Below are 26,523 nucleotides of genomic sequence, written 5' to 3' on the forward strand. Positions count from 1 at the left end.
TACTAAGATCCTTGGTCCAGTGTAAACGGGTAAGATCGATCCTCAATCGAACTTAAGGTAGCACAATACAAGGATTTTTCATCCACAATCAGACATCTTTAAACTGATATAATTCCACTCATCTTTCTTTAAATTTTCTAAATGAGGTACCAAAAGAAAGAACAAGGATTAATCTTTCAAATTGTGATAATTTCATTATGACATAATTATTACATAATTAATTGTTATGTAATTAGTTGCCATTCTGTGATGTTCAAACTTGAATGAAATTAGCTTCTTTGTTCTTCATAGCATCGGGCTAAAAAAAAATATAGATTCTTGCACAACACAGTTTGACCTCCAAAACTGTGTCTGAGATTTTTCCTCTTGTATTTCATTCTCTCATAAATCTTCAATGAAGCTTGCAACATCAATTCATTAGAGACCGCTAAATTCAATTGGGTATAAAATTTGTTCTATTGATGTTTTTGGAAATCTGAGACACAGTTTTGGAGGTCAAGCTGTGTTGTACAAGAATCTATAAAATATTTTGGATGCTATTATGACCGGACTATTTGGACAGTGCAAAGAAATTAGTTTTTAAACAACATTTTAGTATTTCAATTGTTAAATGTATATTTAGGTTTTGTATTTATTTTATTAATCTATACTTTGTCGTAAATTCAGGCATAAGTGTTTTACACGGATGATGTGTCATAATCTTGGACAAAGATCTTAAATGCATTTACTCTATTTATTTCATTATTTATTCTCTATGACAGTTTAGACTATAATTCACAAATACGTGTCGGACATTAATTACTCTTTTAATCTATTGTTATTTCTAATTTGCCATCTGTTAATCTGTTTAATCCTTTAATTGCTTGTGCTTATATATATTGTTATTGTTTGTATGTGACATTACATTTAGTTTGGAGTTTGTTGTTCGGTCTTGCCGGACTGCTGAAATAAAAGTTTTAGGAGCGGAATATTCCTTCTTGATTTACATTTAGTCGAATAGCTATTTTACCCGGCTATATCTGGTGTTAGGACGTACGGGCAACGCATCTTTCGGATACCTTGTTCTACCTGTGAAGCTGATCCCCCAGCAAACAGAAAAATGGATACGCAGAGAAACAGAAATTTCGGCCGAGACTGGAGATACCAGATGCCTGATCATGGAACTACCTGTCAGACAAGAAATTTTCAACATATGGACAACTGCCTATGTAAGTTTTGTGGAAAGACTGTAAACAATCAATTTCATTTTAGACAATGTATAGCAAAAACGTCATTTTGCTATAAGTGCAGAAGTTTTGGACATTACGCCAGAATGTGTAGTTTTAACAGACAACCGGACGTGAAAGTTGTCAAAGTTAAATCTAAATCAAAGTTACGCCGCGACGCAGAAAGGATGAGAATTTTCAAAGAAAATAAAGCTATGTCAATTTTTCCATGTGCCGAACTGAATACAATAGAACTCCTGGATTTCTTCCCAACTTTAGACTATAACAAGGAATATATAGACAACGTTAGACTCAGGTACGACCGAGTGCATTCAGAGAGAGTCAAATTTGAAATCAAAAGTGTTCATTACGAAAAGAAATTCAAAGAGCTGAAACAAGAGCATAACAGTGTAATTCGCAATTTAGAAAAATTTCAAAAACAAGGTGCAGATGATAAAAAAGAAATAGAAAAATTACAGGAACGCAATACGGATCTTAAAGCAGTTCATTCTCGGATATACGATCAAAGATGTAAAGCCATCGACCAGCAATATCAATTACAGCGCGACAAAGAACGTATGTTGAATCGCATTACAACACTAGAAGACGAACTGGACAATATTCGGGAAAATACAAGACAAGATAACCATTCAAATCAAAACTATCGATACAGAGGACGTCACAATCACAGAAGAAACTTTCGGAACAATTTCAGATGAATATGATATTAAGACCCGGGTCGTGTCTTCAGGGGCCGCGGGAATATATGACCGGACTATTTGGACAGTGCAAAGAAATTAGTTTTTAAACAACATTTTAGTATTTCAATTGTTAAATGTATATTTAGGTTTTGTATTTATTTTATTAATCTATACTTTGTCGTAAATTCAGGCATAAGTGTTTTACACGGATGATGTGTCATAATCTTGGACAAAGATCTTAAATGCATTTACTCTATTTATTTCATTATTTATTCTCTGTGACAGTTTAGACTATAATTCACAAATACGTGTCGGACATTAATTACTCTTTTAATCTATTGTTATTTCTAATTTGTCATCTGTTATTCTGTTTAATCCTTTAATTGCTTGTGCTCATATATATTGTTATTGTTTGTATGTGACATTACATTTAGTTTGGAGTTTGTTGTTCGGTCTTGCCGGACTGCTGAAATAAAAGTTTTAGGAGCGGAATATTCCTTCTTGATTTACATTTAGTCGAATAGCCATTTTACCCGGCTATACTATGAAGAACAAAGACGCTAAATTCTTTCAAGCGTGGACATCACAATTTAGCGACTAATTACATAATAATTAATTATGTAATAATTATGTCATAATGAAATTATCACAATTTGAAAGATTAATCTTTCTTCTTTCTTTTGGTACCTCATTTATAAAATATAGAGAAAGATGAAATGAATTGCATCAGTTTAAAGTTGTCTGATTGGGAGTGAAAAAATCTTTGTATTGTGCTACCTTAAAAAGGAATTTTTATTTGAATCGGTCTTTTTTTTGGTAGATCGATCGGGATCGATCTTTTTTCCAGGTGAATGTGATATTTAGATATAATTACATTAGATGTATGTTTCATTATAATACGTTATAATACGTTATTATGATTGGCTAAGTGCACATCACATGTTATTCCTTGAGCAATTGCATTACACTATAAAACTTATCATTCATGATAACACGTGGTCCCACAATAAAGTGCACAGGTAAATTAAATCAAAAATTGATAAAATTCGTGTTTTCATAATCCTAACTAAAAAATGTAATTATAAGTATTGAATGCGTTTTTTGTAACTTCATAGGGTTGTAAAAGCGTTGACCGTGCGCACATTTTTAGAATGAAGCGCTTCCTTGTTCATACAAAATGTACTTCGGTCAACGCTTTTACACCCCAATGAAGTTACAAAAAAAAGCATTCAATTCTTAAATAAAATTATCATAATGATTTTAATTCAATAATCTGACAGTGATTTACAGATACGATATTTTCAAAACTCGCAGGATGCGTTCCGGGGGACACGTAGAAATACCGCGCGTCCGTCCGTGTGACTGATCTTATTAACGCGCTCACGTGTACAATAATTATTCTTGCCAGATCTAAAAAAAAACTAAACTTTTAGTTTATATCAGATATATGTGGGACATTTTCGAAAATCTGTGCCGATCAAATATTTTTAAAAAGATGTATTCCCGTCTGAAATATTATTTACATGGACAATTATATTGAAAGTTCTCTTATGGAAGATTTTCGTCAAATTTGTATCAAAGATTTTCAAGCAAGGTCTTTAATAAGTTTCAAAATCAGTGCTGTACGTTTTTATAAAAGAGTTACCTTGGAGATATTGATTGTATTTGAAAATGCGTTGTATTTGCTTAATCATTCATTTTTCTTACGGCGAAAAATAATTTAAACCTAAACATTTAACACAGAATGATTCTTGTATTACAGCGTAGAGAAAAAAAAATTTAGTTGAGAAAAAAAACCAGATAACATTTTGTCATGCCTATGCTGTTTCCAGTGACATGTTTTTGATTTCATTAATATTACACTAGGTCTAGTTTAGTGCAATAACATGTTATAAACCAAAATTACGGCAGAACAACATCATCACTTCATTGAAGGGAGTAGTTATTTTACAGCAGCACAAAAATGAAGAAATGTCTCTATCCTTTTCAAAAATGAAAATAATAAGTAAACTCATATATTTCCTCATATAGATAGGCTTAAAATCAACAGTATGTATCGTCGGTACTTTGTCGCAAACGAATTAAAAAAAATGCAAAAGCGCGCGATTTTTCAGTTGACGTCGGCCGACGCAAAATAGTCCAATTTTCCGCGTAGGACTACTCAGCGCCACCGAATAACAATTGGCCAAAAAGCCACATCCGGTTGTCCTACTGGTCACGTCTATCCTGTTACTATGGTCACAGTAACATAACAGGATAGACAAAAGTAGATAGAAACGTCTTAAAAAAAGTTGTAATAACATAAAGTTGAACACATAATAAAATGTTTCGTTTTATTAAAAGGTTTTACTTTATAACTTGATCTCAGCTTCACTGATGAGTCTTGTGTAGACGAAACGCGCATCTGGCGTATTAAATTATAATCATGGTACCTTTGATAACTATTTACACCACTGAGTCGATGGCATAATGTCACTGCTGCTGGATGTTTCGTCCCCGAGGGTATCACCAGCTCATAGGAATACATAACCTTAAACGTATTTGGCACAACTTTTTGTAATTTAGGGTCCTCAATGCTCTTTAACGTTGTACTTATTTGACTTTATAACTATTTTGATCTGAGCATCACTGATGAGTCTTGTGTAGACGAAACGCGCGTCTGGCGTATTAAATTATAATCCTGGTATACCTTTGATAACTATTTACGTCTTGATCTTCGCAATTTAACATTCGTCGATGCAGTTTGCTATCGGTAAAATGATAAACAAAAAGGTTACAGGATATAACTAGAATGGAGATTTGGAAAGTTGTTCGAAAATCGGAGAGTTGGCATCATTTATCATTCACGTACGTTCCTGTTACCAATAATATAAAAGACAAAATTGAAGAAAGGGCATTACGTGATGTGGGTTTTATTAGAAAGAGACAACAAGTGTTGAACAATATGAATTGCCATCTTAGACTCGCATTTCTAATTGTTATTTCTATAACCATTGAAAACAAATTTTTATTGACATTTTTTAGTACAGTATGGAAAATTAACAAATAATCATTTCACAGAATGAATGTATATAGAAGTTTCTACTCTTGGAGACCATCTAATTGACTACGAAAAAAACAAGCATATTATTTTATCTAAACCTCTTCTAAATTACCCGAAATTTCTTTTGAGCATGGTAACAGGAGAGTCAAAATATTGAAAAATATCAACAAATGTTTCAATATACCGGTATTCGTGTATGACATTATCAATATTGGATCTTTTTATACGTTCAGTTGTAAGTACACTCAGTTGGTTTTGAATTGCCGCAGACGAGTACTTTTTGAATTCGTGAATTTAAATCCATCAGGCAGTTTCAAAATTTGACAATTTCAAATGACCAATGAAATGCTGCACAGACGATTCATATCAAGTATACTATATTAATTGGTATTCGGAAAGTTAAGTTTATAAACTGATGGTTGATAATATTTGATTTTGTTAGTTTTTATGGACCTCCTACTTTTGATTTTATCACGAAGTTTGGTATTTTTATACTTTTTTACTTATATGATCATATATATGAGTCAAGCCATAACAGATGAAAAAAGAGAGGTAGACGATCCAGTCTAAATAATAAAGGTTTATAAATTTAGAAAAAGTTCTATGTTCTCTGGCCTTTTTTAGTCTTGTATTATTTTTACTTTTAGTAAAATATTATTTTTATATTTTTAATGATAAAAAAATCAACCAAAACTATGACAAAATGCAATTATTGTATTTTTTGTTTCAGCATTTTACATATATTTCCCTGTTTTCTAATAATTCCTTTGTTCTCTACTTTGTTATGTTTTTCACTGGGACGCCAAGAAATGTTATGTTTACAAACTTCACTTCCTTCATCTGTCTGCATTCTTTTGTTTTCCCGTTTGCAGATAAAATTAAACAACGTTTTGAAAACCCGGTTGTTTTAAAGCAGATGACAAAATACGTTGAACCGGTACCATATAGTGACTATAATTTTATATAATATCAAAATCAGTGCCTGAAAAAAACAATCATAATAAGTCTTTGAAATTAATACTAGAAAAATTGTCGGCCGAGTATTCATCTTTTGATGCACAATAGCAAATTACCAGGCAGTATCATTACTATTTTTTTATCTCCAAAAAAATGTAACTTTATTCTTAGCTAGACTTTGAATTTAGTTATTACATATAGGTAATACTATTTCAAAACGCAATAAAGAAACAAACTTCAATTCAATCCAATATATTAGCATACTATCATACCCAAATCATATTGGCTATAAAGTTGTAATTTAATAGATACGATTATTTTATTTAAATATACGTCTTTGGTTTTGTCAATGTGCCGTGATAAAATGGTTTAAATGTATATTATTGATCACTTTATACTGCTTGGTGACGTGTCCTCTTAAAAGATGTGTATATTATCTACTTACCTATTTACTTCCTCTTTTCTTACATTGTAAGTATATTTTTTAGTCCAATTCCGTTTATTTATCTGTCCTCAAATTTAGATAACAGCAGTTGTAATTAATTTTAGGTATGTTATATTTTACTTTTTGTCTGTACAAATCCTGCAAAAAATGGCCAATTAGTTTAAAAGTTATTTGAAAATCTGATATATATTATCGATATCAAGTAATTTTTACCTCAATTTCAATATATGAATCTTTGAATGGATGTTCCTCCATTTAATAAATTCACAAGATTTGAGCCACTTAGTTCTGCAGATTTGTCGGAAAGTTTACAGCCAGGCATTAATAGAATGATTATTTACATAAAATGATTTACAGCAAGCATGAGACACCTATCCAACAGAGACAGAATGACAAAGATGTTAGTATGTATTGGTTGCTGGAAGAAACACTTGTCTATCGATTGGAATATGTAATTCTGATGATTTGTTATTACACAGGAACATAAATTATTATAGGTGTGGCATTGACAAAACACGATACAAAGACAGCAACTTTAAAAACTGAAGGGAATGTGTCAAGGTGATACTTCATTGAATTAGGCTTTCAAAAAGAAAGACTGAACTTTACAGTGGTGAGTTATTGTGAGTTAGGCAGTTTAGATGAATTTGGCTTTTAATAATGTTTTTATTTTGTATATAGCTCTACAAAAGTTTCTGATCTCATACATGCTTGGCTTTCTAATATTTGGCTTTGAGTGTTCATAGACGCATGACAATTATGAAGTGTTGTTTTCATTGTTTTGCAATTGTTTTCATGGTTGCAGTTATTGTACAGATTGATGCATATGAGTAGTAATGTTAGTTCACTTTTCTATATAGTTAGGCTGTTATATGGATCTTATGAATCTGCAACTCTTTTCACAAATCTGTGTAACTTTTAAACTATTATTGATAATATAAAGAGTCTCTAGTGTATGTTTTGCCTGTTGTAATCTTAAATTTTTTTTCCAATTGAACGTTTTTCTCTCTCTATTTCAGGGAGTAGAAGAGGAAAATGTCAAAATCCTTAAAAAGTAATTACAATGACAATGACATTTAAATGATTAAGTTAAAAGTGAAAACAAAACAAGCTGTTTAATGTGAAACACACTGTTCAAACACTCAACAGATAAGTTATGATTTTCATGCAATTTATTATAGTGTTAATACTGTAAACCAACTTATTTTCAAGGATATTTTTTTCGCATTATGCCCTATACACTAGTAACACTGTTCGTTGAGATTTGATATCACGATTTTAAAATTTTAAAGATATCAGTGTTTTATACATTCGTTACAATTTATTTTTGCGTAATATTTTTACTCACGAAAGTCGCGAAAACAAATCGCTCCTGAAGTTAGTTGGTTTACAGGAATTTTCATTAATACTTTACAAAATATATAAAAGAAGTTACATCAAAAAAGCTATTTGACAATCGAGCACAACCACCAGCAATCGACACAATGGTCGACTCCTCCGAGACCACTCATTTGGTTAATTTAGACTATATGTCATTAATGTAAAACACACATACAAAACAGGCACATTTAATCTACGAAAAAGGGTGACCGTTACACTTAAATAAGTAAATAAAATACGACATGTTAGTTTGGAAAGCAACGTCAAAATGGCCTTGCACCAACATGAAGCTATCCACAGCTGTTTGTCAAATACTACAATTCAGGAAAAAAACCAAAAAAACCAAACGGAAACAACACCCTTAACAGATTTCAAAGCAAGGTTTGGCTAACCACAAAACCAGGTTAAACCCACCATTTTTTTTCTTAAAATGTCTTGTACCTAGTCAGGATAGTTGCCATTGTTAGATTATAGTTCGTTTCTGTGTGTGTTGCATTGTAGTGCTGTATTTCTGTTGTGTCGTGGTTCTCCTCTTATATTTGATGTGTTTCCCTCAGTTTTAGTTTGTAACCCGGATTTGTTTTCTTCTAAATCGATTGATGAATTTAGAACAGTGGTATACTACTGTTGCCTATATTCATGAAGTCTCATCCTATAATCCATTTTAAAATGGCAGTATTTAAACCCTAGAAAGAAAAAGAACAATGTAACCTAAGCTGACTTGTTTGTAGATCACGCATGTAGGTAAATTCAAGCTCGAGCACAGATGTTTTTGGGGTTGAGCATTGAGGATGAGAGTTAATTCATCAAAACATTTCGGGTGCACCGACATTTATAAAGTTTCAACTTCATAAATCATAACACCAATACAGTAAAATGCCTTCAGTCCAATATTTCTCAAGGCAGTTGTACCCTTAGTTTAAGTTCAATTTAACAATTCCCCAACTGAATGGCAACACTTTGGAGAAGGATATTTCTCTCGAATTTTATCTCGTTACAGGTCCATTAAAGATAGATTTACGAATATTGAATATTTATAAACTACTGTAATCGTTGCCTTTTATAACATATTTTTAATGTGTATGTCTACAGCTTTACCTATCCTGCTTCCCGGTACTACGTTCCAGGTAATAGCTTTTAGCATACTCTCTCACGAGATATATTGGTATATGTGTAACATACTTAATATTGCGATAGGGAACCAGTCTAAGCTTTACCTAACTCGTATATTTTCATAATCATTTTGCTATTTAGAAATTTTAAACATAAACAGACTGACTATGATGATGATATGCTAATCAGGATAATTAATGTTCTATTGTACAGCACCAGGAAGTAAATCTATAGAAAAAAATGATTTTAAGTTAGTTGCAGCCATCGATTTTGGAACAACATTTTCAGGGTATGCTTTTTCATCAAAAGATGACTACAAGAGCAATCCCCTTCTTGTATATGCTATGGTGTGGCCAAATGAAGTTTACCAGTCATCGAAAACATCGACCACTATTTTGTTAGATGCAGACAAAAAGTTTCACTCTTTTGGATTCGAAGCTGAGACGGATTATGCTAATTTAGCACAGGATGACAAACACCGTGACTGGTATTACTTTCGTAGATTTAAAATGGTCCTCTTCGAGAATATGGTAAGAGCAATCGAGTCTTTATTCCACAAACATTTATTAGGAAATAACTTTTTATCTGATTATGAATGTATTTTTTCTAAAAAAAAACAACAAATAAAACTCTTAGAAAGTGACTTAGCTATAAATTATGCAATTTCATACATCGAACGAATGAACATGATTGAATTTGCACCTTTCCTTATTGTTGAAAAATCTGAAATAAGAGTATAATTATAATAAACCAACAGATTTGTTATTTACTTACAAAAAGTATAAATCATGTTTTAAGCATTTACTTTTCTACATAAATATTTCTAAAAATTAAAAAAGTGAAGCCGACCTAATCAAATTTTGAATACAACACTTTCTTAAAAGTTCCTATGTAAAATAAAAAAAATTAAGGATGTACTTAGGTGAGGTTTTGGAATTTGTGTTAGATGTTCGGAATCCTTGTTTTTTACCATATGATACAAGATAAAATATTTTGCCCCATAGCACCCATTTATCTTTTTATATAAGACTTAATAGCTCATGAAAGGTCATTTGCCAAAATTTAAGCAAATTCTTGATTTATTTTCTTTTGATTTGAGACCCAAATAATATCAATGCAAATATAAGGTAAAAGTCCGAGTCAGCCTTTTCCCGCCACATTTCAAAAATCAAATATCTCGAAAAGGAGCTCCATGACCTATCAATATTTTTTAGCTTATTTTGTTTCTTAACTAATGCTCCTCCGATTAAAAATATCAATTTTAAATTCTTGATTGTTTTTTAATTCCACCTAAGGACATCCTTAAAGCGAAAAGGTAGGAAGTCTTTTTCGAGTAGTTTAAATAAGATATTATGATAATTAAAGTATACAGTATACTTTATTCTTCTTGAAGTTTTAAATAATACTCGGTACAAGCTGCGTTTGGACTGCAAAAAGGGATTCGCGACGTAGACGTAGACGTTTGATTCGCTTTCCTATAGACGCAAAAGTGCGGCTATGTATCAGTTGATGCATCAGTAATTTTCCGTTTGATTTTACTATTCTTGAATTTTATTTTATAACTTATTTTACTTAGAGTTCACGAGGCATAGTCATTTTATTACTTGCGAAATGAAGTGGAACTATAATGAAGTAAATGACTGAATATTCTCTCAATGGAAGATCGTTGCAAACTATGCGTTTGTCAAACGATTTCGATTATCTGCAGAATGACTTTGTATTTTAAATTTAATGACATGTCATTAATGTTTACTGAGTTTTAGAATTTTCCTTTGAGTTCGGAATTTTTTATTTTTTTTAACTTTTGACTTATTTAAAATAAAATAAAGAAAACAGTGGTTTGCCGATGTTCGAATATCACAAATCGATTAAGAAGATAAATCAAGGTTACAAACACACACTCCAAAAGAGCGAGAACGAATCGATACGGGTCTTCTGTTGTTCACACATCATCGTCATTGGAATCCACAATTCTCAATTACGACAGAAATCTAATCGGTTAAATTGCAGGTTATACAAATATTCTGGTATATACAGATCTAAAACTTCGAAAATTATGACAGGTGTTACTAGTATTTGGACTGGACAACACCGTACTTTATATCATTTTTGATATATTTTCTACAAATACTAGCAAATTGTTACTCTATTATAGAATATAGATATGGATATGATGTTAAAAGATGAAACTGGCAAAGAAATGCTAGCATTAGACGTGTTTTCTGCTGCTATTAGTTATCTAAAAACCAATTTGTTAGACATGTGTAAAAGGCAACACTATTTATACAATGGAGATCAAATACGATGGATTCTTACTGTTCCAGCATTATGGAATGATCGAGCTAAACTGTTTATGAGACAGGCAGCTAACCAGGTTAGATTCTGTTTTTCCGAAAAATTTCGGTAATGACTAAATAAACTGTCCATTCCTAGCTTAAGATATTTCAGTTTTACACGAGAAACTCTACAATAAAAATTACGCCTAAAGGGATGACTTTTTGTTCCCTATTGTATATTTTACATTTTTGAAAGGCGATGTTCCTTTGTCAATTTCTTATGGTGTTTATGTACCACAACTTTTTCTCTATGCTCGTGTTAGTTGAGAAATTTTATATTTCAATTACTGTAGTCTTTGTATAACTAATAATCATGTCAGGGATTTTGTTACCCAAAATTCTTAAAATCTTTGCTGAATTTTTCCATAGTTAAAAATATTTGGTCCGAAAATTTATAAACGATATATTACAATAAAATTAAACAGATTAGGATGTGTGTCTTCAAACCAGTAAAGCCGGCGACATTCTGTCTATGCCTGTTTTAAGTAATGAGCCTATTATTGAGTTGTGGTTATCAGTTGCTATATTCCCCATTTGTTTTCTTTCATAACGTTGTTAATAAATCAGGCCATTAGTTTCTCATTAGAAATGTTTGACATTCGTCCTATGCGGTATGGGTTTTGCTTATGATTGAAGGCCTACTGTGACCTTTAGAGTTAGTTTCTGTGTCATTTTGTTTCTTGTGGAGGGTTGTATTATAAGTAACTAACCCACATCTTCTGATTGTTATACAAACAATAAACTACGCATGAACATTTTATTTTCGACTTCGAAAGGTCATGGTCATTTTCATAAATAGATCATGATAATTTACTTAAAACATATGATTCATAAGATGTAAACTGACTGAAAGTAATTATCAGAAGTCATCTCTAGTCTTAGTTTGAGTGAAGATGTTTGGTTTTAACAGGGTAACCTCTATGGTCAACCTTTAAAGAAGTATATACCTTATAAATAAAGCCATCGATTTACATTTTACAGGCAGGAATATCACAAGGTCAACTAGTAGTTGCACTGGAACCTGAGGCGGCATCTCTTTACTGTATTGAATGGATGAAAAGAGAAACCTCATTTGACTTAGAAAAGGGAGAAAAGGTACTTGTTCTTGATGCTGGAGGTAAGTTAACTTGTATAAATAATAAATTGTTAACACATAGTAAATAGTTATCAAAGGTAACAGGATTATAATTTAGTACGCCAGACGCGCGTTTCGTCTACACAAGACTCATCAGTGACGCTCATATCAAAATATTTATAAAGCCAAACAATTACAAAGTTGAAGAGCATTGAGGATCCAAAATTCCAAAAAGTTGTGCCAAATACGGCTAAGGAAATCTATGCCTGGAATAAGTAAAGTCTCGCCTATTTATTTTTTTATAAATGTAAATGTTGAATTTGAAATAGCATTTTTGTTACATGTAAGTTATGCAAATATTCAAAGGCAATGACCATATGATTGAAGGTACAGGACTAAACAATCTCAAAAGGCATGAGATGTGCCATTATAATACAACTACATACCAAGTTCCATTTACTTTTCATGAATCGTTCCCTTTTAACAAACCTGAACACAAACGTTAACGTGTAAAAAATGTCAAAGTTTCTAAGTCAATGAACAGCAACGATTGGGTGGGGTTATTTAATCTCATAGGAAATTAAATTTACAAATGCCCAAAACGTTGCATACCAAATATCATTGACTTACCATTAATAGTTACCAACTGACATAACCACAAACTAATACATGTAAAGAAAGCAAAAGTGTCAATAGACCATTAGTGAAGGGAAATAGCTAAATATTCTGCGTTTAAATGAGATGTGCCAATGTTTATACAACTTCTAACCAATTATCATTGACCAACCACTAGCGATTCCCCTTAAAATGACATAATCACATGAAAACTAAGTAATGTTTTTGGTGTCATAACATATGACCATAAGATATATGCCAATCCTTAAACAACTGTATACAAAATAGCATTGACCTGCCACTAGTGGTTCATTTATACACCAAAGCTTATCACAAATTAATACATTGTAAACACCGCAGTCGGCGTACTTTGACCAGAATACTTTTATCTCGTTTTTTGACTAGTAAGTTGAAAACAAACTGACAACGCAATGGCAAAAGTAAGTACAAATAGACACGCAACAGTATACAAAACACACTATGGAACACTTGAGACTGAGCAACACAAACCCAATCAAAACAAAAAACAGTGCAAAAAAAAAATCATCAAAAAAAAAAGAAGAAAATCTGACCTAGCATCGACTTGAGCGGAATTTTTTGCAAAAATATTTTGGATAGACTTAATAAGATGAGTACGTTTGATTGATGTTATTCTTACTTTGAAAATCTGACTTACAATTTTCTTGAAGGGTTAGGATCGGGCCTGAAAACAAGGTAAAGTTAAATGATAAGTCATTGTCTACAAAAACAGGATACCTTCATCTTACCTTCTATGAGTTTTAATATAATCGTGAAAAAGACATAAGACAATTAATAATATTGTTTTTAAATGTATCAATTCAAAGAATCTATTTCAACCAAGTTTGACACTTTTCAGGAGGTACTGTTGATATTGCTATTCATCAAATCAAAGAAAATGGTCGGATACAAGAACTTCACAGAGCTAACGGAGGTGACTGGGGTGGTACTAAGGTAGACCAAGAATTTAAACAACTCCTCATTGATATTGTTGGAAATCAAGTTTATGAAGAACTCAAGTCAAAACATCATAATGATTACATGGATTTGTTTAGAGTTTTTGAAGTAGCTAAACGCAAGGATTTTTCTGTTGCAGCCACTGGAAAAGTTCCAATTCGTCTTCCAAGTATAGTTAATGAGCTTTGTAAGCAAATAAATAAGAAAGATATAAATGAAATAGTTTCTACAAACAATACATTTATAAACCACATACAACTTAGTCGGGATAAACTGTTAATTGACATTTCTATATTTAAAAAACTGTTTGAAAAGACCATAAATGAAATAAAAAGACACTTACAAGAATTATACCAGAAGAAGGATATCAATGATATCAGAACAATATTCATGGTCGGAGGTTTCTCATATTGTCATCTGTTATACGACTGTATTCAAAAGGAGTTTCCATCTGTGCGCGTTAAAGTTCCAATGGAGCCAGCTATAGCAGTAATCAAGGGTTCGGTTATATACGGACACAAACCAGAAATATTTTCATCAAGAATAAGTGTGTACACCTACGGTATAGAGACTACCGAACCATTTGACAGAAAAGAACATCCTGCGAGCAAGAAAATGACAGAAGCCATCGACGGAAAATATCATTGTGATAAGATCTTTTGTATTCATGTAAAAGAAGGTGAAACTATCACTCTAGGAAGCTCTGTACGTAAAACATATAAAACGATTGACCCAAATCAAATGGGCATGGATTTTAAAGTATATGCCACAAAGAAAAAAAGTCCAAAGTTTACAGATGAGCCTGGATGCTTCTACGTTGGAAAGCTGAAAGTAGATCTTTCTGGAATTGCACCAGGAAAGAATAAAACAAGAGAGATTGAAGTTGAACTAATTTATGGCGGTACCGAATTAGACGCAGTTGCAAGAGACACAAAAGCTGGGAGGGAATTTAGAGGACATTTTGTTCTTGGATCAAGAACACGAAAGGTTTCTCATAAAAAGGAATGAAAAAACTGTAGGTGTATTTCATTATTTAGCTGACGGTCAAATAGCTTAAAAAGCTTTTAATCTTGCCAACATACTTCAATTATATTTATATTTAAATCAAATACTATTATCAAGAAGTTAATACCATTTAATACAATGACAATATTTGGCTATTGGTAATAAACTTAGGTATTTATAGTACTTTTTCTCTAATGCAGTAAAATGCAGAGACGCAATGTGCAAACTGTAATCAGTTTGTAATTGGTAATTCAAGAATTGAAATATTTAAACAATGCAAAGTACAAATATCTCAGTTTCAGAAACTTACTGCGTTTGATATCTCACATCTGTGTCATTTTATACTCATGCTGAGTAAGCCATTAGTAATATAAGTGGCAGTAGAACACAAAACAACACCTTTATATTTCACTTTCTAAATAATATAATAATTTTCTGTGTTATTGGCATAACTGTTAACATTCCAAGTTCGCTGATAAACATTTTTTTTCAGATATCAAAACTATCATTAGATTCGGCCTTTATCTTTTTTTTTAGTTCCCTTTGTTTCTGCTCTTTCTAATGGGTTTCTGTTTTTTTCTCTCTGTGCAGTTTATTTGCTGTATTGGTATGTTCTCCACATCACTGTTATCTATAACACGTTGTTTATTTGACACGTATACAAATCTCATCAAGGATTGTGTACGACGGACGCGTGTTTTGTCTGCATAAGAACCAAAAGTGACGCTCAAATTAAAACAGTTCAAAGTTTAAATAAAATACAAAGAAAAAGAGTAATAAAACCTGAAAATTCCAAAAAAACTCCAGTAAAACAGGACTTAGTCAATCCATTCTTGGGGTAGAAAAACATGTTTATTAACAGTAAATTTACAGGAAACAACTAACGTATCAATTATTTTACATGTCAACACAACATCATGACTATTGGATTGGTGATGCCCTTGGTGACGAAACGTTATCAAAAACTATCTTGATCAGCCCAATGTCTGACATAGAAGTTGCTGTGCTCAAATTTCCTGTATTGTCTTAATCGACAAATAAATACACAAAAGAATTTGACCATCATTGCAGAAACGTTATGTAAACTATTATGAGCTAATGCATGTCTATGATGTGAGATGAAAAATTGTCTTACAATTTTTGAAGCCATTTCTTTCAAGATAAATTAATTACAACTAAGTATTTGATTTTAAGCCGCCATGGCTGAACATAGAATATATGGGTAAAATGTAGATTTTGGCTTATAACTCGAAACCAAAGCATTTAGAACAAATCTGACATTGGTAAAATTGTTTATCATGTCAAAATCTATCTGCCCTGAAATTTTCAGATGAATAGGAAGACTGGTTGTTGGGTTGGCGCCTCGAATTGGTGATTTTAAGGAAATTTAGCCGTTTTTGGTTATTACCTTGAATATTATTATAGACAGAGATAAACTTAAAACAGCAATAATATTCAGCAAAGTAAGATCTACAAATAATATAAAAAGGAAAATGTGGTATGATTGCCAATGAGACAACTGTCCACAAGAGACCAAAATGACACAGACATTAACAACAATAGGTCACAGTACGGCCTTCAACAATGAGCAAACAAGTCAACATGAGCAAAATGGTCAATTGACCATTTAAGGATTTATTGCCCTTTATAGTCAATTTCAAATTTTTTCATAAATTTTGTAAATTTTGGTTAATTTTTACAAAATGTTTTTCTCTCTAACTACTGGGCAAAGTGCATTATAGATCGATATATTGTTAACAGCAAGAGTGTTCAGTAAAGTAATATCTACAAACACATCACCATCACCAAAACACAATTTTGTTATGAATCCATCTGTGTCTTTTGTTTAATATGCACATAGACCAAGGTGAGTTACACAGGCTCTTTAGAGCCTATAGTTTCATTAATGTATGGTATTGTTTTTCAACAAATAATATTGTATTGAAAAAAAGCTTAAAATGTACTAGATGATTTAAGATATCAAGAATATCACACATGAGATTTTTTTAAATATAAAAATTAAAATCACAAAAATTCTGAGCACCAATGAAAATTCAAAACGGAAAGGCTTTTTGACATTTAATATTCCATTATATCTCTTCAACTTTGCAACTTCGACACTGTGAGTAAATTAAATACCGGGAAATTTTACCGTACCTTTTTGTCTAGTGTAATACCATAAAAACTTTTAAATCTATAAACTTAGTTCAAGTGGACAAATACAAAAGTTATATAGGTTAAACAATATAGGTTGAAACTTATACCATTCAACATGTACACAAAACAGTTATTAAAACAAACATGTAAGTGTATCCTAACAAACCATAATTATACACAAATCACAACCCTAAGCTAAAAATATCTCATAAAGTCCATAATTATAAATTTAGTGTATATTGAAATTTGAACTGTTACAAATATTATTTATAGAGATAATTTAAATAATATTGTGCTTTTATATTTACAAAATATGTAATTCTCTCAATGAACTATTGTGTATTAAGCTCAATGTAATAAAATATTGTTCGCTATGCCCGTGTCTGTTGTGACCTTTTTGATTTTAACGAACGTAATCTATGTGTTATACTTGTAAATTATTACGCCAGGGATTTCGTTACCAGAAATTACTTAAATAAAATTGAGAATGGAAATGGGGAATGTGTCAAAGAGACAACAACCCGACCATAGAAAAAACAACAGCAGAAGGTCACTAACAGGTCTTCAATGTAGCGAGACATTCCCGCACCCGGAGGCGTCCTTTAGCTGGCCCCTAAACAAATATATACTAGTTCAGTGATAATGAACGCCATACTTATTTCCGAATTGTACACAAGAAACTAAAATTAAATAAATACAAGACTATCAAAGGCCAGAGGCTCCTGACTTGGGACAGGCGCAAAAATGTGGCGGGGTTAAACATGTTTATGAGATCTCAACCCTCACCCTATACCTCTAGCCAATGTAGAAAAGTAAATGCATAACAAAACGCACATTTAAAATTCAATTCAAGAGAAGTCCGAGTCTGATGTCAGAAGATGTAACCAAAGAAAATAAACAAAATGACAATAATACATAAATAACAACAGACTACTAGCAGTTAACTGACATGCCAGCTCCAGACTTCAATTAAACTGATTGAAAGATTATGATTTCATCATATGAATATCAGGCACAATCCTTCCCGTTAGTAAAGCCTTTACTAAATTTTTCCATAGATATAAAGATTTGGTTTTAAAGTTTGGTTGTACCTTAGAAAACTTATGTCAAACGGGATAGCACATTTTCCATTTTACGTAAATCATGTTAACAGTACCCGGAAATTTAAAACCATCCTTGTAAACTTGTCGATCCCTTAAATAAACTTATTCTAAAAGGTTACACATTCAACACTGTAATAAGATCATTGAATATTGTTTTTATTGGTATAAAGAACAATTTTGTTATCAGTAAATTAATAGCAAACTAAATATTACTATTATGTTATATACATATACACATTCATGGATCTACAATCTGTCGATACCTGTATCTAGGCATTGCACAAGGTCATGTTTTTCTCCGACTGTTTGTTACGCCTTTACTAAATCCATTGGATGTTGGATGTGTACGGATTGATAATGAAGTCTTGGATGCATGATTTTTTTAGTTGTTAGTGGCTTTGAACTAGCTGTCAGTTAACTGCAAGTACTCTCAGATCTGTACCCAGTGTCGTTTGGTTGTTGGGTCGACAAGTAACCGGTCACGTCCACTTGTATTTTTGTCCAGCTGATGAGTTCATCCTTTTTCAACTGATTTTTATTATACTTTCTTATGTTGTACTGTTATAACCCTATCCCAGCTTTCGTGAGGGTTAGTATCCCGCTCACAAGTTTAATAACCCGCCATATTCTGTATGTATGTGCCTGTCTCAAGTCAGGAGCCTGTCATTCAGTGATTGTCGTTTGTTTATGTTTTACATATTTGTTTTTTGGTAATTTGTTGTACATAAATAAGGTCTTTAATTTGCTCGTTTAAATTGCTTTACTTTGTCATCTCGGAGCCTTTTATAGATGACTATGCGGTATGGGTTTTGCTCATTGTTGAAGACGGTATAGTGACATATAGTTTCTTTGATTTTTGGTCTCTGATGGAGAGTTGTCACATGGAAATGTGCAATATTGTTTTCAATAAAAACAATTTTTACTATAACGTCAGATTCGATATTCGGAAGAAAGACAACTCTTTTCTTCGAGAAACGAATGAGAAAAACAAAAGAAAATTACTCATAACTTTTCTTGTAAGGTCGGTGACATATGCTGTTTTTGTTTTCACATGTCACGTTTCTTCCTGAAATTTTAATAAAGAAATCACTAGTAGATATTTATAAATGCTGGAAACATTTTTCATTCTTATATTTTATTTTTGGCGGGAATAAAATTAAATCATGTTCTAAGATCAAAATATTAAGAGTCATAAACTCTTGAATCTGTATTTAATAGGCACAAATATTCTGTTTAACATGAAACAATAATTACTCTGTATGCTTGTAGGTTTAATATAATGGGAAAAACAAGTCAATATCATGTAAATATTCGGGAAAACTGAATTTGCTATAGTAACAAAACTAAGTAGGTGACCCCGCATTCTTTCCATCATGCTTTGTTACTAAAATTATCGTATTGCACAATATTTTGTGGTATAATCTGTTTCAGTAATATTTTTTAAGCAATCTGAAAAGTCAATCCCTAGATTCGAATGATCTTTATGTCATCATCAGACATGGTCGCCTTTTTAGCTCACCTGACCCGAAGGGCCAAGTGATATTTTCTCGTCACTTGGTGTCCGTCGTCCGTCGTCGTCCGTCGTTAGCTTTTACAAAAATCTTCTTCTCTGAAACTACTGGGCCAAATTAAACCAAACTTGGCCACAATCATCATTTGGGTATAAAGTTCAAAAATGTGTGGCGTGACCCGGCCAACCAAACAAGATGGCCGCCATGGCTAAAAATAGAACATAGGGGTAAAATGTAGATTTTGACTTATAACTCTGAAATCAAAGCCATTAGAGCAAATCTGACATGGGTTAGAATTGTTTATCAGGTAAAGATATATCTGCCTTGAAATTTTCAGAAGAATCGGACAATCGGTTGTTGGATTGATGTCCCTGAATTGGCAATTTTAAGGAAATTATACCGTTTGTTTGGCTATTATCTTCAATATTATTTTAGATAGAGGTAAACTGTAAACGGCAATAATGTTCAGCAAATTAAGATCTACGAATAAGTTTAAATGACTTAAATGGTCAGTTGACCCCTTAAGGTGTAATGACCCTTCATAGTCATTTTTTACCAATTTTTCGTAATTTTTTCTTATCTTTTACAAATATCTTCTCCTCTAAAACTACTGGTCCAAATTTAACCATACTTGGCCATTATCATCATTAAGGTATCTAGTTTAAATAAAAAATGTGTGCGGTGACCCTGCCAACCAACAAAGATTGCCGCCATAGCTAAAAATAGAACATAGGGGCGAAATGTAGATTTCGGCTTATAACTCTGAAACCAAAGCATTAAGAGTAATTCAGACTGGCGTTAAATTGTTTTGCAAGTCAAGATCTATCTGCCCTGAAATTTTCAGATGAATCCAACAACTGCAGGTTTTGGTTACTATCTTGAATATTATTATAAATAGAGATAAACTGTAAACAGCAAAAATTTTTAGCAAAGGAAGATCCACAAATAAGTCAACAAGATCAAAAAGGTCAGTTGACCTCTTTAGGAGTTATTGCCCTTTTTTAATAATTTTGTAAAGTTTGTAAATTTTTGTAAATTTTTGTAAATTTTGTAAATTTTTGTAAATTTTGTAAATTTTTGTTAATTTTAACAAAATATTTTTCTCTGTAACTAACGGGCCAAGTTCATTATAAATTGAGATAATTTTAAGAAGCAAGAATGATCAGTAAAGTAAGATCTACAAACACATCACCATCACCAAAACACAATTTTGTCATGAATCCGTCTGTGTCCTTTGTTTAATATGCAAATAGACCAAGTTGAGCGACACAGGCTCTTAAGAGCCTTTAGTTACTTGTCATGATAATAGGATATTCAGAAGAAAGGTAGGAAAAATTGACATTACCAAATTTTGACCAAGAAAGCAGTGAGAGAAAACGAACTACACGTTGATTAATTGAAAATAATCAACATGCCAGGATAAAGATCAATCGTGTAAGAATTAGAAAAATGTATTTATCGCAAAGTTGAAGTTATGATATAATACATAACAATTAACTAATAATACCTTCATGGAATACAGTTTTTTGTTTTTGGTATATAGTCTAAACTACACTATGAATGTGTTTGTTAGCTTACTACTCAATAAAACACTGTAACACTATAAAAATTGTAAACTTTATTTAATAGCATTCGCTGCTTAATTTTAATGGGCCCATTGTATGTTTTAGGCTGATATAATGAATTATCATCTTATATTTAGGCTATCCTACATGCGCTGAAAGTGTTATAAACATCAAACAGGTCCGATCCGCTTTTCATTTGTACAGAAATCTGGTCGTTCTCTGCCAAAGCAACGTTGATAGTTTGCGATGCCATGTTAAAAGTTTTATCAGTGAATAGCCACACCAAAATATCTGTTCCCTTCATTAGAGTAAGATGAGCGGGTGCATATCCAGACATCATGGTAACAGATATTGAGTAAGTACCAGCTTCATTAGCTGGAACAGTAAAAACACCCGCCTCCTTCTCATATGCAAGAGATGTGGGATCGGTAATGTTCTTGCTGTATTTCACTGTATTTCCTACACCCACTGTTGTGATACCTGGTTGTAAAGACACCGACAATCCAGCTGAAATAAAGATTAAAAAAAAAAAGATTTTAAAACAATCATTTGACATTGAATAATGTATAAAAAGGACATCTATGAGAGGGCGGAAGAGCAGATTTTTCTTCGAAATAAGCTTGTCAACCGAGGCGAGTCAAGATTGAAAACGTTTTCGACGGGTGAAAATTTGCTATATCATCCGTTACAATAATAAGAAATGTAAAAAAAGTAACGAGATGTATGTTATTTATGTAAACAGTCTATGAATAACCTCATAGCCAGAGATAGATTTAAAACAACTATTGAATTAACTCTCGTCAGGCAATTTTCATTATATAGAATTTGAGCGTGTTACATATTTTAAACATCTTACATAATCAAATTTGTGTGTGTTATATTTTTAGATATTTTACATTATTATTTTCTAATCGTGAAAATAAACCAAAAAAAGAGTATGATATTGACAATGAAGTGACATGATAGTTTACTTCTAGTGATTGCTGTGTGATGTAATGAATGACATCTGAATTGTTTTGTAACATTTCACGTATTTATAACTAAGTTTGTGTGTAAATGTTTCTCTGTAGCAAATGCCAATCAGAAAATAGGTGCACTAGCATTTGTGGATCATTTACGGTGGTAACCAACACCTTGACTAAAATAAATTTGGCTCGTTTAATTTTCATAAAATTTTGACAAAATATTAACACTGATCCTTTGAAAAAGAACCAAAACAATTGAACCAATCGCTTTCTCAGAAAAAAATGGTTGGATACATAGCCTGATAACAAACGCTAGTTTTGATAATTGAGAATCTTAATATTTCCTTAACAATACAACGTGATTAAAACGTTTAGCTGATTTTACAGAGTTGTCTCCCTGTAGTATTAGGTACCACATTAAATTATGTACGAGTTGTAAACAAACCATTAACTTCCTCATTCTCTTCTTCTGCGGCGGAAGAGGAGAGACCTTGGCCTTGAATACTTCCCAATCCTAGAAAAAGTACTATCAGTATTTAGTATGGCTTATTTAATAATTAGTAATAAACAAAAATAAGTATTATTTCAAAGTCTTTTTAAATCTTCATAGATTATATAATAGTGTTTCTCAATCAGTTGAATTTCTATATATATCACTTGATCACATTTTCATTTTACTATAAATAAAATATAAATTTGAATGATGTACATGATATATAATAACTTATCAAATATTGTATTCCATATGCATAACTAATGGGTCATAATGTTGGATTTTTAGTATTTGTAATCGGATTTTTAGATATTTATATGACAAACTATAACTTTTTCATTGTTCACAGGTTCATCGGACACCGCAATATATTTTGTGATGCCAAAATTAATTTTTGCCGTATTTGGCACAACTTTTTGGAATTTTGGATCCTCTATGGTCTTCAACATTGTATTTTTTGGCTTTATAACTATTTTGATATGAGCGTCACTGATGAGTCTTATGTAAATTTTGGTAATTTAAAATTGTAAAAATTGTAAAAATTGTCCAGTACTTGCAAGATACATCCACACAAACAAGACCCATGTTAGAATAGGTGTCATTATAATTGCTTTGGAAGTTGATCAGCGTATCTGCCAGAAAGAAAATGACTCAAATAATATGTGTATGACTCTAATATAAATAAATGTCATAAGGAAAATCAATGTACACGCATATTATTTAACATGCATTAATCTTATTCAGTAAAAAAATATAATTAAAATATCGAACTCAAAAAACTCCCGATTATATCAAACAAAGGAACAAACCTAAACGACATTTCAACTATTCGACTTTAGGCGATCCAAATGAAGTTAAATCAAGAACAGTTAATGAAGCATGGCGTTTTTCTTTGTTACAATAAAATCATTTAGAACACTATCACGAAATACAAATATCGGTATTAAGAAAACAATTCACATTACTTGGGGCCATGAGGTTTTTTTTAATAATATTTGATTACACATTTCCAATTCTAACATATCTTATGACTGCTTCTATGATCACTATTGCGGTCTGTTGACAGAAGATGTTGTTCATTCATATTGCTGTCTTATTTCGATACAAATATGTACAGCGTAAATGCATAAGAGTTTTCTACGGTTTAGTAGGTTTAATATACTTGCATTCCAAACCAATTTTAATGTTAAAAAAGGAAAGAGCAAAAAAGTGAAAAAAATTAGCTATTTGCAGCAAGACACAAAATTTCGACTGCTTTGAATCGAGTTATCATATTATCCTTATAATTTCAACTTAAATGAAGGAAATACCTTGCAAAAACAAACACTTACCTTTCTCAATAATGTATGAAAAGCGCTGTGTGCTCTAAAACTCTGAATTGAACTTTTTGCCAATCAAATGAGTGTGGATTTATGTTGAAGGGGACACCAGCTTATATACCCTAAATCATTGTCATGCATATTCATTTTTCACACACATCAAACGAATAAAAATAAAAAACAGGCTGCAAATGTATGCATTTTAAAAAAGGTTAATGCATAGGAAGCAATTTAAGATTTTTATCTGTAAAATTTCTTTACTTCTAAAACAAGTGAAAAGCATTTGTTTACATCAAAGAAATAATCATGATTCAACGAATTCGAAAATGCATAAATGATCATTAAAATGTAGAAACTTAAAGTCTATGCCGGATATTCAAGTATAGAAAGGAAAAAAAAAATTGTTGATATCTCAATTTGCACTCTATGGTAATGTTTTCTCATTTGAATTGGCCATATTCTAAGACAAATATCATATTGAGTGTTATACCTGGTTTTTCAACTATTTCTTCTTTTGAAAAAGACATCATCAAATAACCTCGATCAGTGGAATCTTTTTCAAAGGGTAATGATACAAATCCTGGTATCTATGATGAGTTTATATACATCCACTGAGATGCCACAGCTGGTGGAGTGTTTACTCTCCGATAGTATCGCCAGTTCAGTAGTCAGTACTTTTGTGATGACATGATTTCATTGATATGGTTATAATTATAATTTACTGTTTGCAAAACTTTGAATTTTTACAATACTAAGGCTTATCTTTCCAAGGAATAGATAACCTTAGCTGTATTTTGTAAAACTTTTAATGAATTTGTGGTCCTCAATGCTCTTCAACTTTGTACTAAATTTTGCTTTCTTAACTATGTTTGATTCGAGCGTCACCGATGGGTTTGTTGTAGACGAAACGCGCGTCAAGCGTAAATACAAACTTATAATCCTGTAGCCCTTTTCAGAAAAAAAAATCTTACGTGTAAAGTGTATCGTTAGTCTAAAATATCCCTTAACAATTCAACTAAATATTTTTATCGTAAGATTAATTTTACAATTAAGATTTTTTGTGAAAAGGGCTACTGGTATCTATGATGAGTTAATTTAAAATCATTTATCAATAATGGCTGATTCATACGATACAAAATACACTTTGTCTATCCGAAGCGTCCACCAGCAGTGGCATCGACCCAGTGGTATAAATAGTTATCAAAGGTACCAGGATTATAATTTAGTACGCCAGACGCGCGTTTCGTCTACACAAGACTCATTAGTGACGCTCATATCTCGCTTTAACTTTTGATAGGTCATGGAGCTCTTTTTTGATATATTTGATTTTTAAGATATGGCGGGAAAATGTTGACTCAGACTTTAACCTTATATTTGCATTAATATAATTTTGGTTCCAAATAAAAAGAATAGAAATCAAGAATCTGCTTCAATTTTTGGGAATGAATTGTTATGAGCTACTTCGTCTTATATAAAAAGATAATGGGACTTCTGACACAAATTCCAAAACCTCAACTACCCAGAAAATATTGGTACGTTGGCACAACGTTGGCCACACGTATCTTCATGCATTGGCATAACGTATCTACATGCATTGGCCCGAGGTATCTACATGCATTGGCCCGAAGTATCTACATGCATTAGCCCAACGTTCTTTTTAAAACCTTGGCCAAATGTATAAGTACAATGTGGCCCTATGTTGGCCCAACGTAAAAGCTAAACGTTGGCACAGTGTTGTAATGTTTTAAACAATACAATCACCCAACGTTGGCCCAATGATGAAATATTACTTGCCGATGTTGAACAAAAGTTGGGCCAACGTAGTAATACAAACTGTTAACAAACATTGACACTCTGTTGGTTCAATATGTAAACTTTTGGATACAAGAGGGGCGAAATATACCAGAGGGAAAGTCTAACTCATAGATAGAAAATAAACTGACAACGACATGGCTAAAAATAAAAAAAAACAAACAGACAGACAAATAACAGTTCAGAAGACACAACATAGGAAACCAAAGATTAAGCAACACGAACCCCACAAACAACTGGGGGTGATCTCAGGTGCTCCGGAAGGGTAAGCAGATCCCACTCCAAATGTGGCATCCGTCGTGTTGTTTTCAGGCAAAAACTACAATAATTCCTGGTTCTTACATCAGTTAAAATAGCGAAAGTATTACCTTACTATTTACAAATGGGATAAATGAATTATTATGAATAGACTTTATAATTTTCATTTTAGATCTTATTTAGCAACGTATAGATACAAAACCGATCTTTTTTTAATTTTGCTGGTTGTTTAGCTACTAAGAAATTATATTTAATCATACCTTTATATTTACATATTTTTGGAAATACATGTAACATGGATATGTTGATTGACTTAATTCATTTAAATATAGGTAAAATTCAGAAGTACAATTTCTGGAGAGAGACTGATTTGTTGTTGGTTACTGAAACCTTCATTGGCAAATATTTTATGCATGTTCAGGATGCTGGAGAGAAAGTGGCAAAATACAAAATGTTCGGGTAGCATATAAAACATAACATGATATAGTGG

At 31.9% G+C, this 26,523-nt stretch overlaps 2 protein-coding genes across 3 annotated transcripts; one reads left to right on the forward strand and one right to left on the reverse strand.

The window, feature by feature from the left end:
* The first annotated feature begins 6,267 nt into the window (after nucleotides 1-6,267).
* On the forward strand, nucleotides 6,268-15,028 carry LOC139485539 (heat shock 70 kDa protein 12A-like). 2 transcript variants are annotated; one of them, XM_071270087.1, is made up of 7 exons: nucleotides 6,268-6,377; nucleotides 6,713-6,964; nucleotides 7,371-7,405; nucleotides 9,058-9,374; nucleotides 11,000-11,218; nucleotides 12,162-12,297; nucleotides 13,748-15,028. In XM_071270087.1, the coding sequence occupies exons 3-7, from the start codon at nucleotides 7,387-7,389 to the stop codon at nucleotides 14,851-14,853; spliced, it is 1,797 nt and encodes a 598-aa protein (XP_071126188.1). In that variant the 5' UTR covers nucleotides 6,268-6,377; nucleotides 6,713-6,964; nucleotides 7,371-7,386; the 3' UTR covers nucleotides 14,854-15,028. The 2 variants fall into 2 exon arrangements, with proteins under 2 accessions (XP_071126188.1, XP_071126189.1); XM_071270088.1 differs by having other exon boundaries at nucleotides 6,326-6,377; nucleotides 6,849-6,964.
* A 6,198-nt stretch (nucleotides 15,029-21,226) lies between these two features.
* On the reverse strand, nucleotides 21,227-24,075 carry LOC139485541 (uncharacterized). The gene is made up of 4 exons (XM_071270089.1): nucleotides 23,976-24,075; nucleotides 23,198-23,276; nucleotides 22,597-22,665; nucleotides 21,227-21,693 (listed from the first exon to the last, which is right to left on the reverse strand). The coding sequence occupies exons 2-4, from the start codon at nucleotides 23,244-23,246 to the stop codon at nucleotides 21,320-21,322; spliced, it is 492 nt and encodes a 163-aa protein (XP_071126190.1). The 5' UTR covers nucleotides 23,247-23,276; nucleotides 23,976-24,075; the 3' UTR covers nucleotides 21,227-21,319.
* Nucleotides 24,076-26,523: the final 2,448 nt, after the last annotated feature.

The sequence above is a fragment of the Mytilus edulis genome, chromosome 8 (assembly GCF_963676685.1).
Source record: "Mytilus edulis chromosome 8, xbMytEdul2.2, whole genome shotgun sequence".
In the NCBI taxonomy this organism is placed as follows: domain Eukaryota; kingdom Metazoa; phylum Mollusca; class Bivalvia; order Mytilida; family Mytilidae; genus Mytilus; species Mytilus edulis.

Coding starts and splice junctions, on each gene's coding strand:
- LOC139485539 (XM_071270087.1), top strand. Junction 11,219..12,161: donor TGAGACAGGCAGCTAACCAG/GTTAGATTCTGT, acceptor TACATTTTACAG/GCAGGAATATCACAAGGTCA. Junction 12,298..13,747: donor ACTTGTTCTTGATGCTGGAG/GTAAGTTAACTT, acceptor GACACTTTTCAG/GAGGTACTGTTGATATTGCT.
- LOC139485541 (XM_071270089.1), bottom strand. CDS start 23,246: ATGACACCTATTCTAACATGGGTCTTGTTTGTGTGGATGTATCTTGCA. Junction 22,666..23,197: donor TGTGTGGATGTATCTTGCAA/GTACTGGACAAT, acceptor TACTTTTTCTAG/GATTGGGAAGTATTCAAGGC. Junction 21,694..22,596: donor AGAGAATGAGGAAGTTAATG/GTTTGTTTACAA, acceptor TCTTTATTTCAG/CTGGATTGTCGGTGTCTTTA.